The sequence below is a fragment of the Tetrao urogallus genome, assembly GCF_951394365.1.
Source record: "Tetrao urogallus genome assembly, chromosome: 23".
NCBI lineage: Eukaryota > Metazoa > Chordata > Aves > Galliformes > Phasianidae > Tetrao > Tetrao urogallus.
Window position 1 is genome coordinate 3,357,230 of NC_136836.1, and position 17,456 is coordinate 3,374,685.

The following is a 17,456-nucleotide window of genomic DNA, read 5'->3' on the forward strand; positions in this document are numbered from 1 at the left end:
GGTCAGCTGTCCGGCCGTGGTGTGAACGTGGGGCGAAATGGGCGCGGGATGCGTTTAACAGCCGCGTGTGTCAATGAGGCGAGTCGGGACACGGGGCGAGAAAGAACAGCCGTAACCTCTGATCGGCTGCAGGACTTTGCTCGCTCGGGACAGCCACGTGGCCGGGTACAGGACAGCGCAGAGCCGGGGCGGTGGAGGGGATACGCTGCGATCCGCGGTGCGTGCGGGGTTCCGTAGGTGCGGAGGGGAGCAGGAGCCTTTTTTCTGGCAGGTGTGAGGAGTGTCCGCGGTGTGGAGATTTGGTGATAGGAGAAAGAGGAGGTTTGGGGGGACGGCTGCTGACCGCATCGCTCTGCCTAGGCTCGGCTGCGGTGCCATGGGGGGGGAACAGTCGCTGGCACTGCCTCCGGAGAAGGGACCTCACCGCGTGGGTTGCGCGGACGTCATGGTGGGCCATACGCAGCAGGTATGGGATGGGGGCGGGCGGGGCGGCTGCTGGGTATCGGCAGGGCTGAGTTCCTGAGGACATCTTGCGGCCGCTGCCAGGACGCACCACGTTCCCCGTCCCCTCTGTCCAGCAGGGGCTCTTCTTCCGCCTCTTCTACCCCTGCGTACCCCGGGATGGAGCCGAACGGCCGCTCTGGATCCCTCGCTACGAGTACTGCAGCGGACTGGCTGATTTCAGTGGCCACAGCCGGCGGTGGTGCGCTCCGCTGCTCAGCATCGCCGTCGGTGAGGGGCGGCCCTACCCCCATCCCCACACAGGCATTCCCGTGTCTTCCACACCTGCTGCTTTCATGGGCTTAAGGCCAATCCACCGGGCCCTGGAGTGAAGAGGAGCTGGGGTCGGTGCAGTGGGTCCAAGCAGTGCCTTGCTGCCCATCTCCTCGATTTTTCTTGGGGTGTTTTTTTTTTTTTTTGTCCCTCACAGGCTCCTGCAGAGTGCCGCTCAGCTGGAAGGCACCTTTCAAAACCTGCAGCAGAGGGTACCCGTTGATCATCTTCTCACATGGCTTGGGAGCCTTTCGGTAGGGGGGGCTGGGGCTGGGATGGGAACTGGAGTGCTGCGAGGTCCTCGCAGTCCCTCACCAACCCACCGGTGCTCAAGACAGAGGCCTGACCTCATCCCTTCACAGCACTGTGTACTCATCCATCTGCATGCAGATGGCATCCTGGGGCTTTGTGGTGGCTGCGCTGGAGCACAGGTTGGTGTCACAGTCCTTGCAGCCTCGAGAGGAAACCCCTCCCCAAATACATGGCAGGATGGGGGCCAGGCAAAGGGCTGCCTCACCATGTTCCCCTTTCCTACTTGCTGCTGCAGGGACAGTTCTGCTGCCATGACCTATTTCTGCACGGCAGAGGCTGTCCGGGAGCAGTGGATCCCCCACCAGCAGGTGCCACAGGGACAGAAGGAGTTTTATTTTCGGAACAATCAGGTAAAGGGGGGGGGGGATGGGAGGAGCTGGGATGGGCAAACCAGGATGGATCACATCCCCCACCCTAGGGGAATCTACCCTTCCCAAACCTGTACTGTGTTAATACTGGGGCTGAACCTGAGCTTTCTCCTTGTAAACTGAGAAAAACCCACTCCACCCCATTTGTCTCCTTTTCTCGGGTCTGGGGGCCTGCTGATGCTCTCCCATTGCTGTCTCTCTGGGATTACCCTGCACAGCTGATAGCAGGAGGGCTTCCTGCTGAGCGAGGTTCCCCGCTGCTCCTTTCTGTCTTGTTTAAAAGGGAAGCACGGAGCTGAGATCTGTGGCTGGAAGCCACTTCAGAACATGCAGAGCCTGGAGGTGCTTTTGGCAGTCCTAAATCCCAGCCTGTTATTTTTATGTGTGCTTAGGACTGGGATGTGAGCTGAGGGCAGAGCCTTGGTCTGAAGTGCAGCATCTTCTGGCAGCACTGCTGTGGCTCAGAATGGAGAGTGAGGGCTTTGGGTTATCTCCAGTGGTCTGTGGTATCAGATTAAGTGAATTAATAATAATAACAAAGAAATTTACCGCATCCCTTGTGGGAGCTGCTGTGGTGCAGCCTCCTGTTAGCTTTTATGCTTGCGGTAATTCAGGGAACTGAGCTGTGTCTGAGTGCTGGGGGTTCAGAGGAGAGCTCTTGATGGGAGATGTGGGGAAAAGAAGCACCTGTGAAGACCCCCACAGGGTTTGCTCAGCTGATGGGGGCAGCTTGCACTGCAGGTTCATCACAGAGCAAATGAGTGTGCACGAGCACTTCAGCTCTTCCGGGCCGTCAGCAGTGGTAAATCCATCCCCAACATCCTTCCTCAGGGCTTCGACCTCTCTGTGTTGAAGGTACATGGGGCTGCAGGGCTGGCTTGGGTGCTCCCGGCTGGAAGGGTCAGGTCACGTTGTGTGACAAACAGGAAAATGCCTTCATTGTGGTGCACGTCTTTCTTGCAGGACAGCATTGACTTGGCTAAAGCAGCCGTCATGGGCCATTCATTTGGTGGGGTGACAGCTGTGCTGGCCTTGGTGAAGGAATCTGGGTTCAGGTGGGTGGCTCTGGGATGCTTCCCAGGGCTGGGAAGGCCACAAAGGGGCTATGGGCACATGTGCCCATCCCACCAGGTGCGCGGTGGCCCTGGATGCATGGATGTTCCCCCTGGAGAACGTGCTGTACCCTGAGGTGCCCAAGCCCGTGTTCTTCATCAACACCGAGAAGTTCCAGACCCCCGAAAGCGTGGCCAAAATGAAGAGGCTGAGCTCCAGGAACAGCCAGACAAAAATCATAACCATCCTGTGAGTCTGGGGTTGAGGCAGGTGCCTGGTCAGGAGTGGGAGGCTCTTACCCACGCTCCCTTCCCTTTCTCAGGGGATCTGTGCACCAGAGCCAGACTGATTTTGCCTTCCTCACCGGGAAGCTCATCCCCCGTGTCTTCAATGCGAGGGGCACCCTCGACCCCCACAAGTGCCTGGACATCACCACCCAGGCGGCTCTGGCCTTCCTGCAGAGGCACCTTGGTATGGCACAGGTGGAATTAAACGGGGCTTGCGAAGGCAAGAGGTTGGTTTGATGATCCCCTCTTCTATGCGGCCATGAGCTGCCTGGCTGCCATCTTCTGGGCACGAGTGGCAATGTCCAGAGGACATGGGGAAGTGTTGGTTGGGAAGTCCTTGGGAAAGCTGCTGGTTTGGTCTCTTTCCTGCTCCTCTTATGCATGAAACTGGGGTGATTATTGTTGTAGTAACCCTAAAACTATCTCTGCCCCATGCAGATGTGAGAGAGGAGTTTGCTCGATGGGACCACCTCCTCGAAGGCATTGGGGACTCTGTCATTCCAGAAGCACCTTTCCGCCTCTCCAACCTGTAGCTTGCTGTTGGGATCCAGCTGCTGAGAATTCAGCTGCTCCTTGTCTAAAATGTTTGGGGTCTGCCTCCAAAGGGGAGGAGGACACCTGGGAGAGTGAGGCCTGCAAACTGTGCTTGCAAGATATGGCCACGATGCCTGCCATGCTTCCACGAAGCCCTCTCTGCCTGAGAGCCTGTGGTGGCTGCTGGAGACTGCAGAGCTCAGGGAATAAAACCCCTGGGGTCACAGACTTGAGCTTGCCTTGGTGATAGTGCCCTGCTTGTGTGAATGGGCCCTGTGTGCACTGCAGCAGTGGGGTTGCTGCAGGTTGGGGGGTTCAAGCAATGATCCAGCACAAGGAAAGATGCAATAAGGGCTCTGAGTATGGAGATGGTAAAGTCTGATCAGGGCACTTTGCAAGTGCAAAGCTGGGGGGAGTTGAGAAGCAACTAGGGCACAATCCTATGTGTAATACCAGAGATGCTGGGACAAGGAGTGCTGTGTAAGGTGGCTCCCACCCTCAGCTGTCCCCAAGCAGAAGCCTGGTGCTTCTGGAGCTGCACTGGTGGTGGTCCTACAGATGTCCCCAGGCTCCCCTGGGCGGTGGGGCTGGAATGCAGCAGGGCATGCTGTTCAGCAGCTGCTGCATTGCTGAGTGGTGTCCATCTGCTCCTCCTTTGTCCCCGCTGGGCATGCACATGGTGAGGGCAGTGTCAGCCCAGTGCCACAGCTCCTGCATTGCAGGGAGAAGCCATGGGCATGGTTCATAGCATTGCATGCAGCTAGGATGCCCTGGCTTAGGGTGTTGGGAGCTATTCCTCATCTGGTGACAGCAAACCTGGGGGAAAGGGAGGGGAAAGGGAAAAGAATGGGGAGGGAGCAGCATCCTTCCTCTGTTCTCCATCTGTGCCACTGCGATAGCCAAATCCTTTCCTCCTTGTCTCCTTTTAATTGAGGAGGTAAGGATGCTCTGGGGGGGAGATGCAACAGCAGAAGGGCTCATCTTCATGCAAAGCAAGGACTGGTGTGGACAAAGCTGCAAGACCTCAATTCTTTTAGAGGTTCTGGATACATACTTGTTAACTGATTTATACCCTCTCCGTGCTGGGACCATACTGGAGCATCATGCAGCGTTGGGACTAAGGTATTGAGGGTGAGGAGGAGACACTTGATGTCACTGCCTGCAGAGCCCATTGGGGGAACACACCTCTGTGTCCTACCTAACAGTGAGAGACAGTGACTGGTGCAGAAATCAAGTCCCATCTTCCTCCCAGAATTAGCACTGCTCTGATGTGCTCTGACATTGCAGGGAGTGGCTCAGCTCCACGTGGCTGAGGGAGGCTATAAATTCTGCACAAGCCTTATGTAAAGGCTCAGGGAGGGGGGGGGAGATGACTGTGGTTGGAGGGCAACTTCAATATGTTAACCCTTCGGTGTGTTGAAAGCTGCTCGTTTCCACCTCCAGTGCCAGCCTTAGGCTCAGTGCTGCTTCTTCCAAACCCAGCCCAGATTCCCCCCACTGGGCATCCTCCAGGCTGGAATGTGGCATGGGGACAGGAATGAAGGGAGGATGCCAGGAGCAGTGTGTGCACAAGCAGTGACACAAATCCCCAGGTGTAGCACAGGGCAGTGCTGCTCACCCTGCTGCTGGATTGATGCACTGTGTTGCTGGACCTGGATGGAAGGTTTTTTTTTGAGGGGGGGGGACAGGAAGCAGCAGTTAAGGGTTACCATGATCTGGGAGCTGCTCCAGCACTCAACTGCTTATCAGCTCTCGGTCACCCTGTCCTTACATGTGGGGGTTTGTGTCTATTGGGTCCCACTGGGGGGCTTTGCTGCTCAACGGGAGATCAACCCTCGTTGGGAGGGACTTGCTTCAAGCTGAGCTCTGCACTGTGCCTGCTCTGCTTCCATATTCCGACTGGTGGTTTATAAATAAATAAATAGCCCAACAGCTGCCCGTTTATATTCCTCTCACAGCTGTGCTTGCAGTGTGGCCAGGGTGTGAATGGGTGCATTCCTCTATCGCAGTGCAAGCTCTGCTTTCTGAAAGCTGCTGTTCCCAGGGTTGGGGCTGAGATCGGGCAGCACAAACACAGCAGGCTCAGGACTCTCCATGCATCCCTCCCTACCCACACACACACACACACACCCCAGCCCAGCAATAAGCACTGCTGCTCAAAAGCCAGCTTTGTTCCATCGAAGCTTGCTGCTTGATTTAATTAATTAATGCAAATTGAGACTTGTGTTAAAGCCTTCTTTTAATTACCGTAACATCTAGTGGAGCGTGATTCTTTTTTCTTCCCTTTTGCTTGTGTTTGTTAAAGGAATAGCAAAGCCTGGATGTGCAGCACCCAGCCCACTTCCCAGCCAGCTCCTCTCTCCTCGCAGCCCTTTGATCGGTGAGTACACGCAACTCTTCACCTTGCTCTGTTCTTTCCCTTGGCAAATCAAATCTTTACTCCAGGTGAAGTTCAAAGGAAAAATCAACTTCCCTTATGACAGAAGCGAGTTGTTGTCATCGCTTCCAGGCTATCTGGAGGGAAAAACAGGTATTTTTTTTTTTGTCAGTTTTCACTCTGAAGCCCCATTGCAGCTGCAGCGATGCTCTGCTGGCCCTGGATGGGACAAGAGATGCTCCCTGAATAACAGAAAAAAAGAAAAAGAGGATGCAGAGAAACCGAGGCACTGGAGGAGGAAAAGGGCTGCGTGAGGTCTCTCTAGTTTCAGGCTGTACAAAACATGGTGGAGGGATCATTTGGGGTCATTTCCCCTGAGTGTAGGAAGCACAGGCTGAGCTCAGACCCTGTGGGATGTGAACCACAGGTGCTCCATCAGCCCCATCCTGGCTGACAGGGGCCTCAGGATGCCTTTGTCTCCTCAAGTCCATAGCAGCTCTCCAACAACATCCAGCACCCAAGGCCTGGGTTGGGTTTCTGGTTGTTTTTATTTTGAATTAAATGAAGCACTTAGGTTAGCAGTCACAACGTAGGCATGTCTCTCTGGGTATTGATTTTAGAGTACAGCAGCAATTGGGTTTATTGCATAAAAGACAGCGATAGGTTTTCAGCCAGCAAGGCTGCCTTTGTTTGCCTGCTCTCACAGCTGTAGTGGATGTGCCTGGTCTTTTTTTTTTTCTCTTTTAATATATGTATTGATTGATTAGGAGTTCAAATTAGTGGGGGGGGACGGGGGGAAAAGGAATCAGACAGCACTGAGCAAATGTTAAGTGCAGGTATTGTTTTCATACTGAGTGATTCCAGGCAGCCCACAGAGCCAGGGGGATGGAGTGGGAATTAACCCGTTTTGAAGCCAAATTGTTGATGGAGATGGGAGAGAATTACTGATTGTCCTGAAGGGATTTGGGGGCTGAAAGCAGCTCATGGCTGGACTGCAACGTGGAAAGATGCTTTAAAGTGTGTGTGTGTATATATATTCAAATACACACGTGTATGTGTATGTATATATATGTATTTGGCTCACAAAACAGACAGGAATGGTTTGTGTCCATGGTGTCTGACACAGATCTCATCCACATACAGCACTGTGGTTCTGTGTGGGGTGATATTTCCTTACAGTGCCCATTCAGAGGAAGGCACTGTAGCATTTTCCCAGGCAGCAGATTTCTGCAAGAAATCCATCCCTATAGGGCTCTGCATTGATTCTGTAATTGAATCTGCTTTGACAGCAAGCAGCCCGAAGCTCTGCATTGAGTGTTATTGCAGAGTTTGTTCCTAGTGAAAGCAGGCTCACTCTGGGGTTGCTACCAGCTCACCCACCTCCTCTGTTTGGCACAGGGGAAGTCGTGCTCCTTTAAGAGGATTTCCATCCCTGAACTCCTCCCATCACAACACTTCCAAGCTACATTCTGTCGTGAAAGGGTGGGAGTATTTTTAACCATATCTCACCAGGGAAGTATTAATAGCACAATGGGCTTGCTGAGATGCTGAGAGAGCTGAAACCATCGTTTAAATGCAAGGAACTAATTAGGAAGCAGGGAATAATTAGTGCTATCCCCAGCTTTTCTTTCCCTCACTTCATTTGGGAAGAGCGAAAGCAAATGTCTTTACTGGAATCTTCCATCTCTACTGGATTTTTTTTAATGACTTCTTACGTACCTCTCTTCCACCTGGTTGTTGAAAACACGTTGTCTCCTTTGCTCTATCCCACCTGCAGTGACTGACTGTCACTTCTGAAATGTAATTAGTGCCTCTCACGTTGGCTCACACGCACAAAAACCAGCATAAAGCCTGCCAGAGGGCTTCTCAGCAGCCCCTCTCCATGGCTCTCCCTCCCTCAGCACTGGGCTGTGCGCAGGCGTCCTCAAATAGCAAAGTTCTCAGTGCTCCATATGGGAAACACAGATATGTGTGCTGGGAGCAGAAGGAGGAAAGCTGAGATGTAAGGATGAAAGGATGCTGAGAGTAAGGAGAGCGGAGCAAGGCGAGGAGACCCCTGGGACAGCTTTCACTGCACACAGACCCCTTCTGTCAGGCAGTTCTCAGCACTGCTGGTGTCATGGAGGAATCCACCAACCCTGGAATGTTACCCAGTGTGAAGTCTCTGCTTTCTATTAACAGCTGGGTCCTTTCCCTCACTCTTGCCTCTCCCCAGCCACCTCACCTGATTGCCAGAATCTCGAGGAACTCAGCTGTTGTGCTTTTTTTCTTGCCCAGCCCCATCGCTCGCTGCGCCCTTCCCAGTGGGAGAAGGGAGGGAATTGAATGAAGCAAGTTCCAGTGAGTTTCCCAAAAAGCAAACCTGCGACAGAATTCAGGTGCCTTGTCTGATTGGAAAAAAGTCCAATAATTTCCAGCAGCACATGGGGAAGTGCAAAGGGGCTTGCTGGAGATTAGTGCAAAGGCTGGGAAACAGGGAAAGGGGAAACCTTGCAGCCTTTCTCTACCCCTGAGCACAAGTTTCTTTTATTGCTGTCTCCTCTCACAGGTTCTGATTGACTTGGATCAAGCAGAGCATTGGCTTTCTAGCTTTAGGACGTGCTTTACTTATGCAATGACCATTGCTAGTCTCAGAAAGTACTTGCTGCTGGTAGCACTTACAAAGGTGCTTTGAAACATTCTCCATCTAACATATAGGATGTCAGCCTGTCCACCACGTGTGCTTAAGCGTGGCACTTCAATGCTCACAAAGCACATTTTCTCACTGGAGATTAAATATTTTTGCAAGTTAAAAGAGCTGCCGTGGGCTGAGTTGTCACCTAATTATGTCAGTCTCTTTGTGGAGTATTTTGATAATCACATCAGAGGGGGCTCTTTAATCTTTGTGCTACATCTAATCGCGTCACGTCCCACATTTACACGTACAGGGAGCTCTCTGGATGAGCCCTTGGCTTTGCTGTTGCTCTGAGAGCAGAATGCAGTGGTGGAAGGAGTCTGAGTCTCCATGCTCTTTTTAAAATGGAATTCTAACAAACAGCTCTTGGTGGTGGTGAGGAGCCTGGGAGATGAACAGGACTGCAGCCACAGAACGCTGAGGCTTGACGGGAGAAGAATCTGCTTAGAATCCCAGTCAAAGTGTTGATAAACACAAATCAAATGTAATAAAAGCTTTTGACATCCTTCGTTCTCGCAGAGATTTGACAAAAATAAATTCCACATAAACAAGCGGGTTCCAAAAATAAAAGCAGTCTTGCAATGAGGCCAAAAATGAGATTGTCTCCGTGCTCCTCCAGCTGCTAAGAGCTGTTACTCCTCTTTGTATTGCAGCAGTGCTTGGAGATTTTGGCTTCAATTGGAACCGGTGGTGGGCGGCAGGTGTCACAAAGAGGTTGCTAAAGTCTGCCTAACTGACCTGGGCTGCAAAATGTCAGGGCTGAGAGCGGATCCCAATTCTGACTCCCCCTGTGTTGTCTCTTATGTATGCAAGTTCTTAGCTGAATTAAATGTTTTTGGCTGCAAAGATGATCTACAAAGGAAGGTGAGTTACAATCAGGTCTTTTTTTCTTTCTCTTTTGGTTTTTTTTGTCCCTGCGAGGAGCCCACAAGATAAGATGGAAAGCTCAGAAAACAGCTCTTGCATGACATGTGGTTGTATCCCAGCCTGCAGCCCTTCTTCAAAAGCAACAGAGCAGTACTTCATCATCGTCTCTCCAGGGAGGAGCAGTGACTAATGGCAGTAAGGCAGGTACTGAAGGAGAAGCCCAACACCCAGGAAGCTTTACTTCCTTTGGGAAATCCTGAGATCATCCCAGGATAAGCTCGTTAATTGTACTGAAAAGCATTAATATTAAAGCATCCAACACTGATCTGTGTGAATAATAGCAAATGATAAAGCAAAACACAAGCTGATGTCATGATTACTTGGCTTCTTTGTCTTCTAGCAGCATTTGGTGCAATTTAATCCAAGCATTCGAGATATTTCACGCAAAACAAGCGTGTTGTGTGTGACACTGATGGATGTACAGCTGCTATTGAGCCAGGAACCCTGTGTGTACCAGGCATGATCCCAAATGGCCAGGCAGACAAACCATGTGGGACCTGGGATCCCTCCACCCTACAAAAGGCCCAACAGTGCTGCTGGAAAATGGCTCTTCCATTCACTCCAGCAGAAACCTCTCCCAGTTCCAGCAGCCAGGCGGCTGGATGTGGTTTCCATGGAAATAGACATCAGATCAGTAAAAAAAAGCAGGGCAAGTGTTTAAAATAATCTCTGTTTTGAAAGCTTTGTACATTTCTGTCACAATATTAACCTTCCTGAAGGTAGGGTGGTTGTTTTTTTGGTGCAAAATCCTCAAGACTATGCACGAGAAGGGCGGATCCCTCAGAAAACTCTTTCTTTTGATGTTTTGGCTACAAAGACTGCTGTGCTGGGTTGCATTGTAGCAGATTGGTGTTTTTCTCCGGCCATCTGCCTCTTAGTGGCTGCTGGTGTTGGCTGAAGTGACTGCAGCATGGCCAGGCCATAGGAATCGCACACTGGTCATTGTACAGCGTGTACAAAAACACACACTGGTGAGCAAAGCACTTATCTGATGGTGTTATCCAGGGAATGGATGCTCGTTATGCAGCCAAGGATGGAGGAACGCGTGCAGGCAGTACACGTGTCGTGTCTCCCAAAGAGCAGGATGGCTTTTCTGCTGGTGTCGCCTCCCAGCAGAGGTGCTGTGCTGGTGGCTGACCCCAGAACAGCTGCCTGCTCCCATAGGGCTCTAAAAGCAAAAGTGGAGCTATGGGGTGGCTGTGGCCCTGAGGGACCAAAGGTGGGCACTGCAGTGATGCTGAGATGGTGGAGGTCTGCGCCGGCCAACCAAGGGACTGAGCTAAGAGACAACGGCCCCGAGCGACCGCCGCCCCGAGGTGACCGACGGCTCCAAGGGGCCCCTGCACATCAATAGGGGATGAAGGACGGCGCGGTCACGGCCCGCAGCCCAGAAGCCATCCCGGAGTTGTCCGCCCTGTCACCGCAGCCACCCGGGGCTCCCACTCCTCCCCGCCACCGGGGCGGCAGACAAAGGGAGTCCCGCAGCTTTCCGGGAACGCGACAAGAGCGCGGCGCGGAGCCGCGCAGCCCCCGGGACGGCCCGCGGAGGCGAGGCACGGCGCGCCGCGGCCCCGCATCCTCCACCGGGCCACCGCCGGGCCGCGGGGGTCGCCGCCCCGCATCGCCTCCGCCCGCCCGCCGTGGACTACGGCTCCCGGCATGCAACGGGCGGCGGAGGAGGGGGCGCAGAGCCCCCAGCTTCGCCCTCCCCGCCGGCCGGCACGTGCCGCTCGGCTCGGCCAATAGGGGCGGGGCGGGGCGGGTCACGTGTCTTTGTTTGGCGCTTTTGTGCGCGGCGGGGCGGGCGGGAGCGGAGTGGGACCGGAGCAGCGGAGCGGGCAGGTGGGTGAGCGGCGTCGGGATCAGCCGCGGATGAACGGAGCGGTGGCCGCCGCCGCCGCCCTTCTGCCGTTGTGAAGGGCTCTGAGGAGAAGGGCTCGGGGTGGGGGGCGGCTGTCCTTGCGGGGGTCGCGGTGCCGCAGCGCGGGGTTGCGGGGGGGGACTGTGGGGGGATTGACAGCGCGACGGGGCGGCTCCGCAGCCGTAGGGGGGGGGGGTCTGCGGGCGCTGCTTTTGTCCCCTCAACCCCGGCTGTTGTCCGTTCGATCCGCGGGCGTCGCGGCGACGAAGAGAGCGCTGCGGGAGACAATGGGCTTGGGGGTGGGGGGGATCGCTCCGAGGGAACCGCCCCGATGGCGGCTGGGGAGAGGAGAAAAGGGGCGGCCGCGCCCTCGGCTGACAGCACCCCGCCATTGTCAGCTGGGGAAGGGGCGGCGCCCGGCCGCACCCCAGCGCCTGCGAAGCCCCTCTCGCGTTGGGGGTCTTTTCCCTGCGGGTTGGGGGACGGGGGGAGGGGGGGGGGGGCAGACGGAAGGCGGGGGCCGCACCTGCGGCGGTTGGGTTGGGTTGGGGGGGGGGGCGTCGGACGGAGCCCGGATGTTGCCGTTGGCTCCGCCCCCTCGGAGCCCCCCGCGCGCCCGCCCGCCTGCGCGCGCGCCGTCTCGCTCGGCCGTTTGAATTCGGTGCGGTTGGGAGGGGCGGGGCTTCCGCGTCGACGCGCGGCGCTGATTGGCTGGCGGAAGGCGGAGCGGGGCAATGCAACGTGGGGGGGGTCGGGGTTGGGGTCGGGTCCGCCCGTTCGGTGCTGCGGGGTGGAGGGGAGGGGAAGGGGAGCGCTGACATTTTGGCTTTGCGCGTTTTAATGGACGTGGATTCAAACAAAGGGGAAAAAAAACACCGTGTTGCGACGCGGCCGTCTGTCTGCTGCTTGGCGAATGCAGTCAGATCCCAAACGCGTCCAGAAACCGCGAGCGATTCAGACGCGTGTTTCTTTGTTTTCCAGGACTTTATCTGCTTGAAGGTCTCCTGTTGGCTCCTGCAGGCGGATTGCCTCGGTCATGGCTACTTCTGGTACGGAGCACGATATGCTCGATGCTCTTTTGCATTGTTCTTGTCTACTTGCTTCCTACTCGCTTTACTACTCTATAATTGAGCTGCACCAAATTTATAATTAACTGTTTTTTGCCATGCTTCTCTCTCATCGCTAGGCTTGCTGTGGAGAAGCTGCTAAAGCAGCACCCCGAGCCATCACATGCTGTTAGCAGATAGGATGCAGTTCATCTGTGTGCCATCTGCTCAGCCAGCAGAGCTGTCATGCAGGCAGCTTGGTGATCAAAAAGGAAACTGTGCGGGGCTGAGGTGTCTGCTCAGAGGTCTTCAAAGAGCAGAATGCTGCCTCGTGTGTTTCCATGGGAGCTGTTGTCAGTTCTTGGCTCTCCTGGCTTTTAATGAATAAAAACAGTGCCTCAGACTTCTCACTGAAAGGAAGGCACTTTCTTTTTTTTTTTCTCCCCAATTTGTATTCCTGCCATGCTAGTTTTTGTGACTCTGGATACCTCAGGCTGCAGTAGCATCAGGTGCTTTAGGATGCAGTATCCAGGAAGAACAGCAGACAAAATTGTCCACTGCCTTTTTTCTTTTTTCATAATAGTGGTGCTGTTGCTTAAAGCACAGCTATTGGCTCAGATGCAGCTGTCTCCTTTAAGCCAGCTTGGTGGCATTGAATTACTGAAGGCTTGCTCATGTTAGCCAAGTCAGTTTCCTGGCTTAAAACACCACTGAGGGTTGTTGTTGTTGTTGTTGTGTGTTCCTAGATATCCAAGTGAAAGAACTGGAAAAGCGTGCCTCTGGGCAGGCGTTTGAGCTGATCCTTGGTCCCCGCTCAAAAGAGGCAGCCCCAGAATTTCCTCTTTCTCCTCCAAAAAAGAAGGATCTGTCATTGGAAGAAATTCAGAAGAAACTGGAAGCAGCAGAAGAGAGACGCAAGGTACGTTTGAAAGGACAGATTGGAGCGAGATCTGCAAGCAGTGGGATTTTCTTAAATACAATTTCTTTCTTAAGATGAGTGGTGAGCAGCTTATTTCTGGCATTACATTGTAAATGTTAATTCGGCTTTGTTAGGAACTCAGGTTTGTTCTTACAAAGCTTTATTCCCAAAATGGTTTTGAATGATCACTTGAAAAGCAGGGAGCTATTTAGCTGGGAGGGGAGGCTGTTTCAAGAAAGAAGCTTTTCTTAATAGTACAGACTTAACTGAAGGATTCATTTTCTTCTACAATATCTAGTGATGAACCTGCAACTAGAATCCTTGTGAGTAAAGTACTTGAGGTAAGTTCCTGCTGTTCAGATGTGGTTTGGAGCCCTTAGCAGTGCAGAGGCTTACTGAGTAGGTTGCAGTCTCCTGTGCAGCCAGAATCACAGTAACCCACCATATTGAGAAGCAGGAGTGTTGTAGGAGAGTTCTATAGGTGTTAGCATCAAATATCCTGCTGTGGTTTAGCCTGGCAGGCAGCTGAGCACCATGCAGTCATTTGCTCTTTCCCTCCCTTCCCAGTGGGATAGGAGAGAGAATTGGATTAAAAAAAAAAAAAGAAAGAAATAGAGCTTGAGTTGAGGCTAAAAAAAAAAATAATAATTTAAGATATGAGAAAAGGAAGAGGGAAAAAGGCTTATAGTTATGACCATTATTTATACGTGTGTATGTAGAAATAGGACAAGTCAGATACAAGCAGTTGCTCACCACCCACTGACTGATGAACTTCCCCTTCTTTAAATTTACTTTCTGCTTGATGTCACGCGGTGTGGAGTAGCCATTCTTTGGCCAGTTTAGGTCGACTGGCCTGGTTTTGTCCCCTCCCAGCTCCTTGTGCCTCCCCCAGCCCCCTTGCTGGCAAGGCAGTAGGAGAAGCTGAGAAAACTGAAATGTCCTTGGTTCTCTGTAGCCCTGCTTAGCAACACCTGGAAGCATTGGTATGTTATTGGCGCTGCTTTTTGCCTGAAATCAAAGCATAACATCATACCAAACACTACTGAGAAGAACAACTGTGTCTGCTGAAATGAAGACCTACCCGTACTGTTTGTTCTGGGAAGTATCCCACTTGTCAAGGCTTCAGTTATGATAGAAATTTGCTTTCCTGTGTGGTTTGTAATGGTGAAATGTAGGCTATGGGGGTGGAGAAAGTACTAGGGAGCTTTGTATTGCATCAGGAAGTTATTTTGTTGTGGGGAAAATAGCAGAGAAATCTCTTAAGAATTGCAGGCAACAGGATTGTAGTTGTCCTCATTCATCCGTTTCTGTGTTGAAAACGTGCGTGGTCTGTTTGTAGTCTCATGAAGCAGAAGTCTTGAAGCAGCTAGCTGAGAAACGGGAGCATGAAAAAGAAGTGCTTCAGAAAGCAATTGAAGAGAACAACAACTTCAGCAAAATGGCAGAGGAGAAGCTGACCCACAAAATGGAAGCTAACAAAGAGAACCGTGAGGCACAAATGGCTGCCAAACTGGAACGCTTGAGGGAGAAGGTGAGTGTAGAGTCCTGGTTCTGTCTGGGAGGGAATGTATCAATAAAGATAGGAAGAGCCAAGTGAGGGAGCAGACAGATGTCCTTCAGTGCTCTGTGGAGCTTCTAATTTTAAAATAAGATTATTAAATCCACAAAAGGGTTTGTAGAAATGCTCCTTTTGGGGGTGATGGGGTGAGACTGGGCTGCTTGCTCTCAGGAAGCTTCATTCTGTAGCCTTCTTAAGTAACCCCCATTGGGAACCTGCTGTGAGCTGAGGAGTGGGAAGCAAGCTGGGGTTTGCTCTGCTGTGTGCCCTGCCTCTGGGCCTGGGGGGCTGATATATCCCTGCTCGTGTCTTTCAGGACAAGCATATTGAAGAGGTTCGAAAGAACAAAGAAGGCAAAGACCCTGGTGAGGCCGAAACCAACTGACTTCATTCTGGAAACTGACATTCTCCCCCTCCTCTAAATATCCAAAGACTGTACTGGCCAGTGGTTTTGCTTTTTGGTTTTGTTCTTTTAAGTTTCTAGAAACTGATGTAGAACTGTAAAGTTAGATCCAAACTGTATGCTTTCTTTGGGGACTAGAGGGGAGACCTTACATGTTTCACTTTTTCTAAAGTTGTCTTTCCAGTGTAGCTATCTTGTTGCATCCTTTTCTACTCCAGAGCGCTTGCTGCTGGATTGATGGCTAGTACTGTATCAGCTCTGTAAGACATTTGTGAAAGGAATATGTAGTATACTGTTCCATGCTGAATACCTGTTACACTTCAAAAATCTGACTGTCCCAGTCTTTTAAAATACTGCTGTAACTGAGTGACTAAATAAAGCTGCACAGTGCTGTTATCATGAGAATGATTTCTGTAAATGACATAAACAGTTGGCTGAGGCCTCCAGCAGGCATCCTTACCCAGCACTGCATAGAAAGCTCTGTAACAGCACTTTTCCTTACATCCATGGGCATGCTGCATAACTGGCTCTTCCCTAGAGCGCTTTCATTGTCTCAGTTATACAATAAGAGCTTTGTTTTGACACCTCAGCAGTTGTCAGCTGTTGTGTTTTTGTTGAAATGCTTCAGAACCACCTCCCTTCAGATGCTGATGCTTCAACAAACACGTCTTTGTGGCCACATGACTCTGATCTGACCCTTCTGTTTTTTTGGGAAGGGTTTCTGGATGGTAACTTGTGCTGTTGAATTGGGACTTGTGTACCACTTCCTGCAGCATCACAGAGCTTTGATGAAAGCCAAACCCGTTCTGTGTTGGCATCGTGTGCCTCCCCCAGCAGAGTGCTGTTAGAGATTGTTTTCTATTTGATGCCTGCTGCAGATGTGTTGGAGTAAACTGCTGCAGGGTGAGTCTGAAGATAGCTCCTGCCCACGGGAACACGTGTCGTGTTTGTTTCTCTGGGCAGTGAAGCAGATGCAACTGTACTTGTGCTGTGAGTAAAGATGCTTTTCAGGAGGAGACCTGCATTGTGCAGGTGCTTTTTTTAAAAAAACAAAAAACTGCTTTACGATTACTGTCTGGCACACCCACAAGAACTCATGCTGCTCTCAGTAAAGACAAGATTGCAATTAGGGTGAGTTAATAGCCACCCCCCTTGTCATTATGAACAGTGCCCTGATCTGAAGTAGTTGGCTTTCGTGGTTCCTTCCCTCAGAGCTGGGAAGCTCAGTGTTCTGCAGCTTCTGTCAGGCACAGAGTGGCTCTGCTCTGAGGCCTGTTCCATCCTGCCTTCCCTCACCTGTGTCCTTGATTTTTGGGGTTTGCTGCTGTGTTTGCTTGGGTTTAATTCATGCCTGGATCATCTGGCACCAACCTGGTGACAGTTTGATATTTGGAGGATGGAAAACGAGGTGAGGATTTCTTTTATTCAGTGGGTATTACTGAGTTCTGGATCGTTTACCTCTGGGGCTTATAATGAGGAAATGTTTAGGGAGCTTTCATATTTCACGCTTAGTGCTTTTGATTGTATTGAACTTGTATTTAAATAGCAAAAATGGAAAGGGGAGGAGGATGTGGGGTAAGGCTTCTGTTGAAACGGAAGGAAAAGTTGGCCAATACAGTGACATAAAGCCAACGGTGGTAGCTGGGATGGCTGAGATCCCATGTGAAGGATTCTTCAGTGCTGGTGTCACATAGATGACTATTTAAAATGGGCTGTGTCTGCCTGTAAGCACCCAGCCAGCTGCAGTGGGGTACAGTGTGATTTATGGGGTTAGAGGTGCGTGTTACTGCCATGTAAGCAGAGAGTATGGAAATTGGTGTGAGAATCCACCTGCAGAGGTGAAGAGGAGTGAGCAATGTGCTCATTGTGGAGATGGGCTCGAAGCTGTGAGTGTCTTTCTACTGCCTTGAAGAGGCTTAAGTCATCACTGAATCACTTCCTTTATTTAAGATCATACTTCAGTAGCAATGGAAAAATAATAAATCAGCTCTTCAGTTGAATGGGTTCATCTGCTGCCTGAGCAAAACCCAAGTATCCCTAATGCTGGAAACCCCCCCTTCTTTTTGGGGGAGGAGAGAAGGATGACAGCGCTGCCAGAACCCAACCGGCACTAAGAACACAAAGGCTTTTAAAACACGAGTTTCTGACTTGCCAAAAGCTGTCAGATGCAAACTTGGACCCTTCTGTTCCTTCATCTTAGTTCTTTCCGTGGCTTCTGCTGTGAGCATAAACGGAGCTGAACTCCTTAGAGAGGAGTTGTGAGGTGGGAGTGAAGCTCGGGGAGGTGAGTAGTGAGGAAGGAGGAGGAGAACAGCCATTGTGCTCAGGCAGGAAAATGAAAAAGCTGCTTAAAAATGACTACA

General features: G+C 51.8%; 2 protein-coding genes across 2 annotated transcripts; both read left to right on the top strand.

The window, feature by feature from the left end:
• Nucleotides 1–376: 376 nt before the first annotated feature.
• PAFAH2 (platelet activating factor acetylhydrolase 2) lies at nucleotides 377–3,327 on the top strand (the record flags this gene model as incomplete). Its single annotated transcript, XM_079546014.1, has 10 exons — nucleotides 377–466; nucleotides 582–732; nucleotides 932–1,028; nucleotides 1,137–1,205; nucleotides 1,322–1,436; nucleotides 2,196–2,309; nucleotides 2,418–2,509; nucleotides 2,586–2,756; nucleotides 2,830–2,978; nucleotides 3,233–3,327. 10 exons carry the CDS (start codon nucleotides 377–379, stop codon nucleotides 3,325–3,327), a joined length of 1,143 nt encoding a protein of 380 aa, XP_079402140.1.
• Nucleotides 3,328–12,203: 8,876 nt separating this feature from the next.
• On the top strand, nucleotides 12,204–15,075 carry STMN1 (stathmin 1; the record flags this gene model as incomplete). The annotated part of the gene is made up of 4 exons (XM_079546153.1): nucleotides 12,204–12,216; nucleotides 12,960–13,132; nucleotides 14,472–14,663; nucleotides 15,007–15,075. 4 exons carry the CDS (start codon nucleotides 12,204–12,206, stop codon nucleotides 15,073–15,075), a joined length of 447 nt encoding a protein of 148 aa, XP_079402279.1.
• Nucleotides 15,076–17,456: the final 2,381 nt, after the last annotated feature.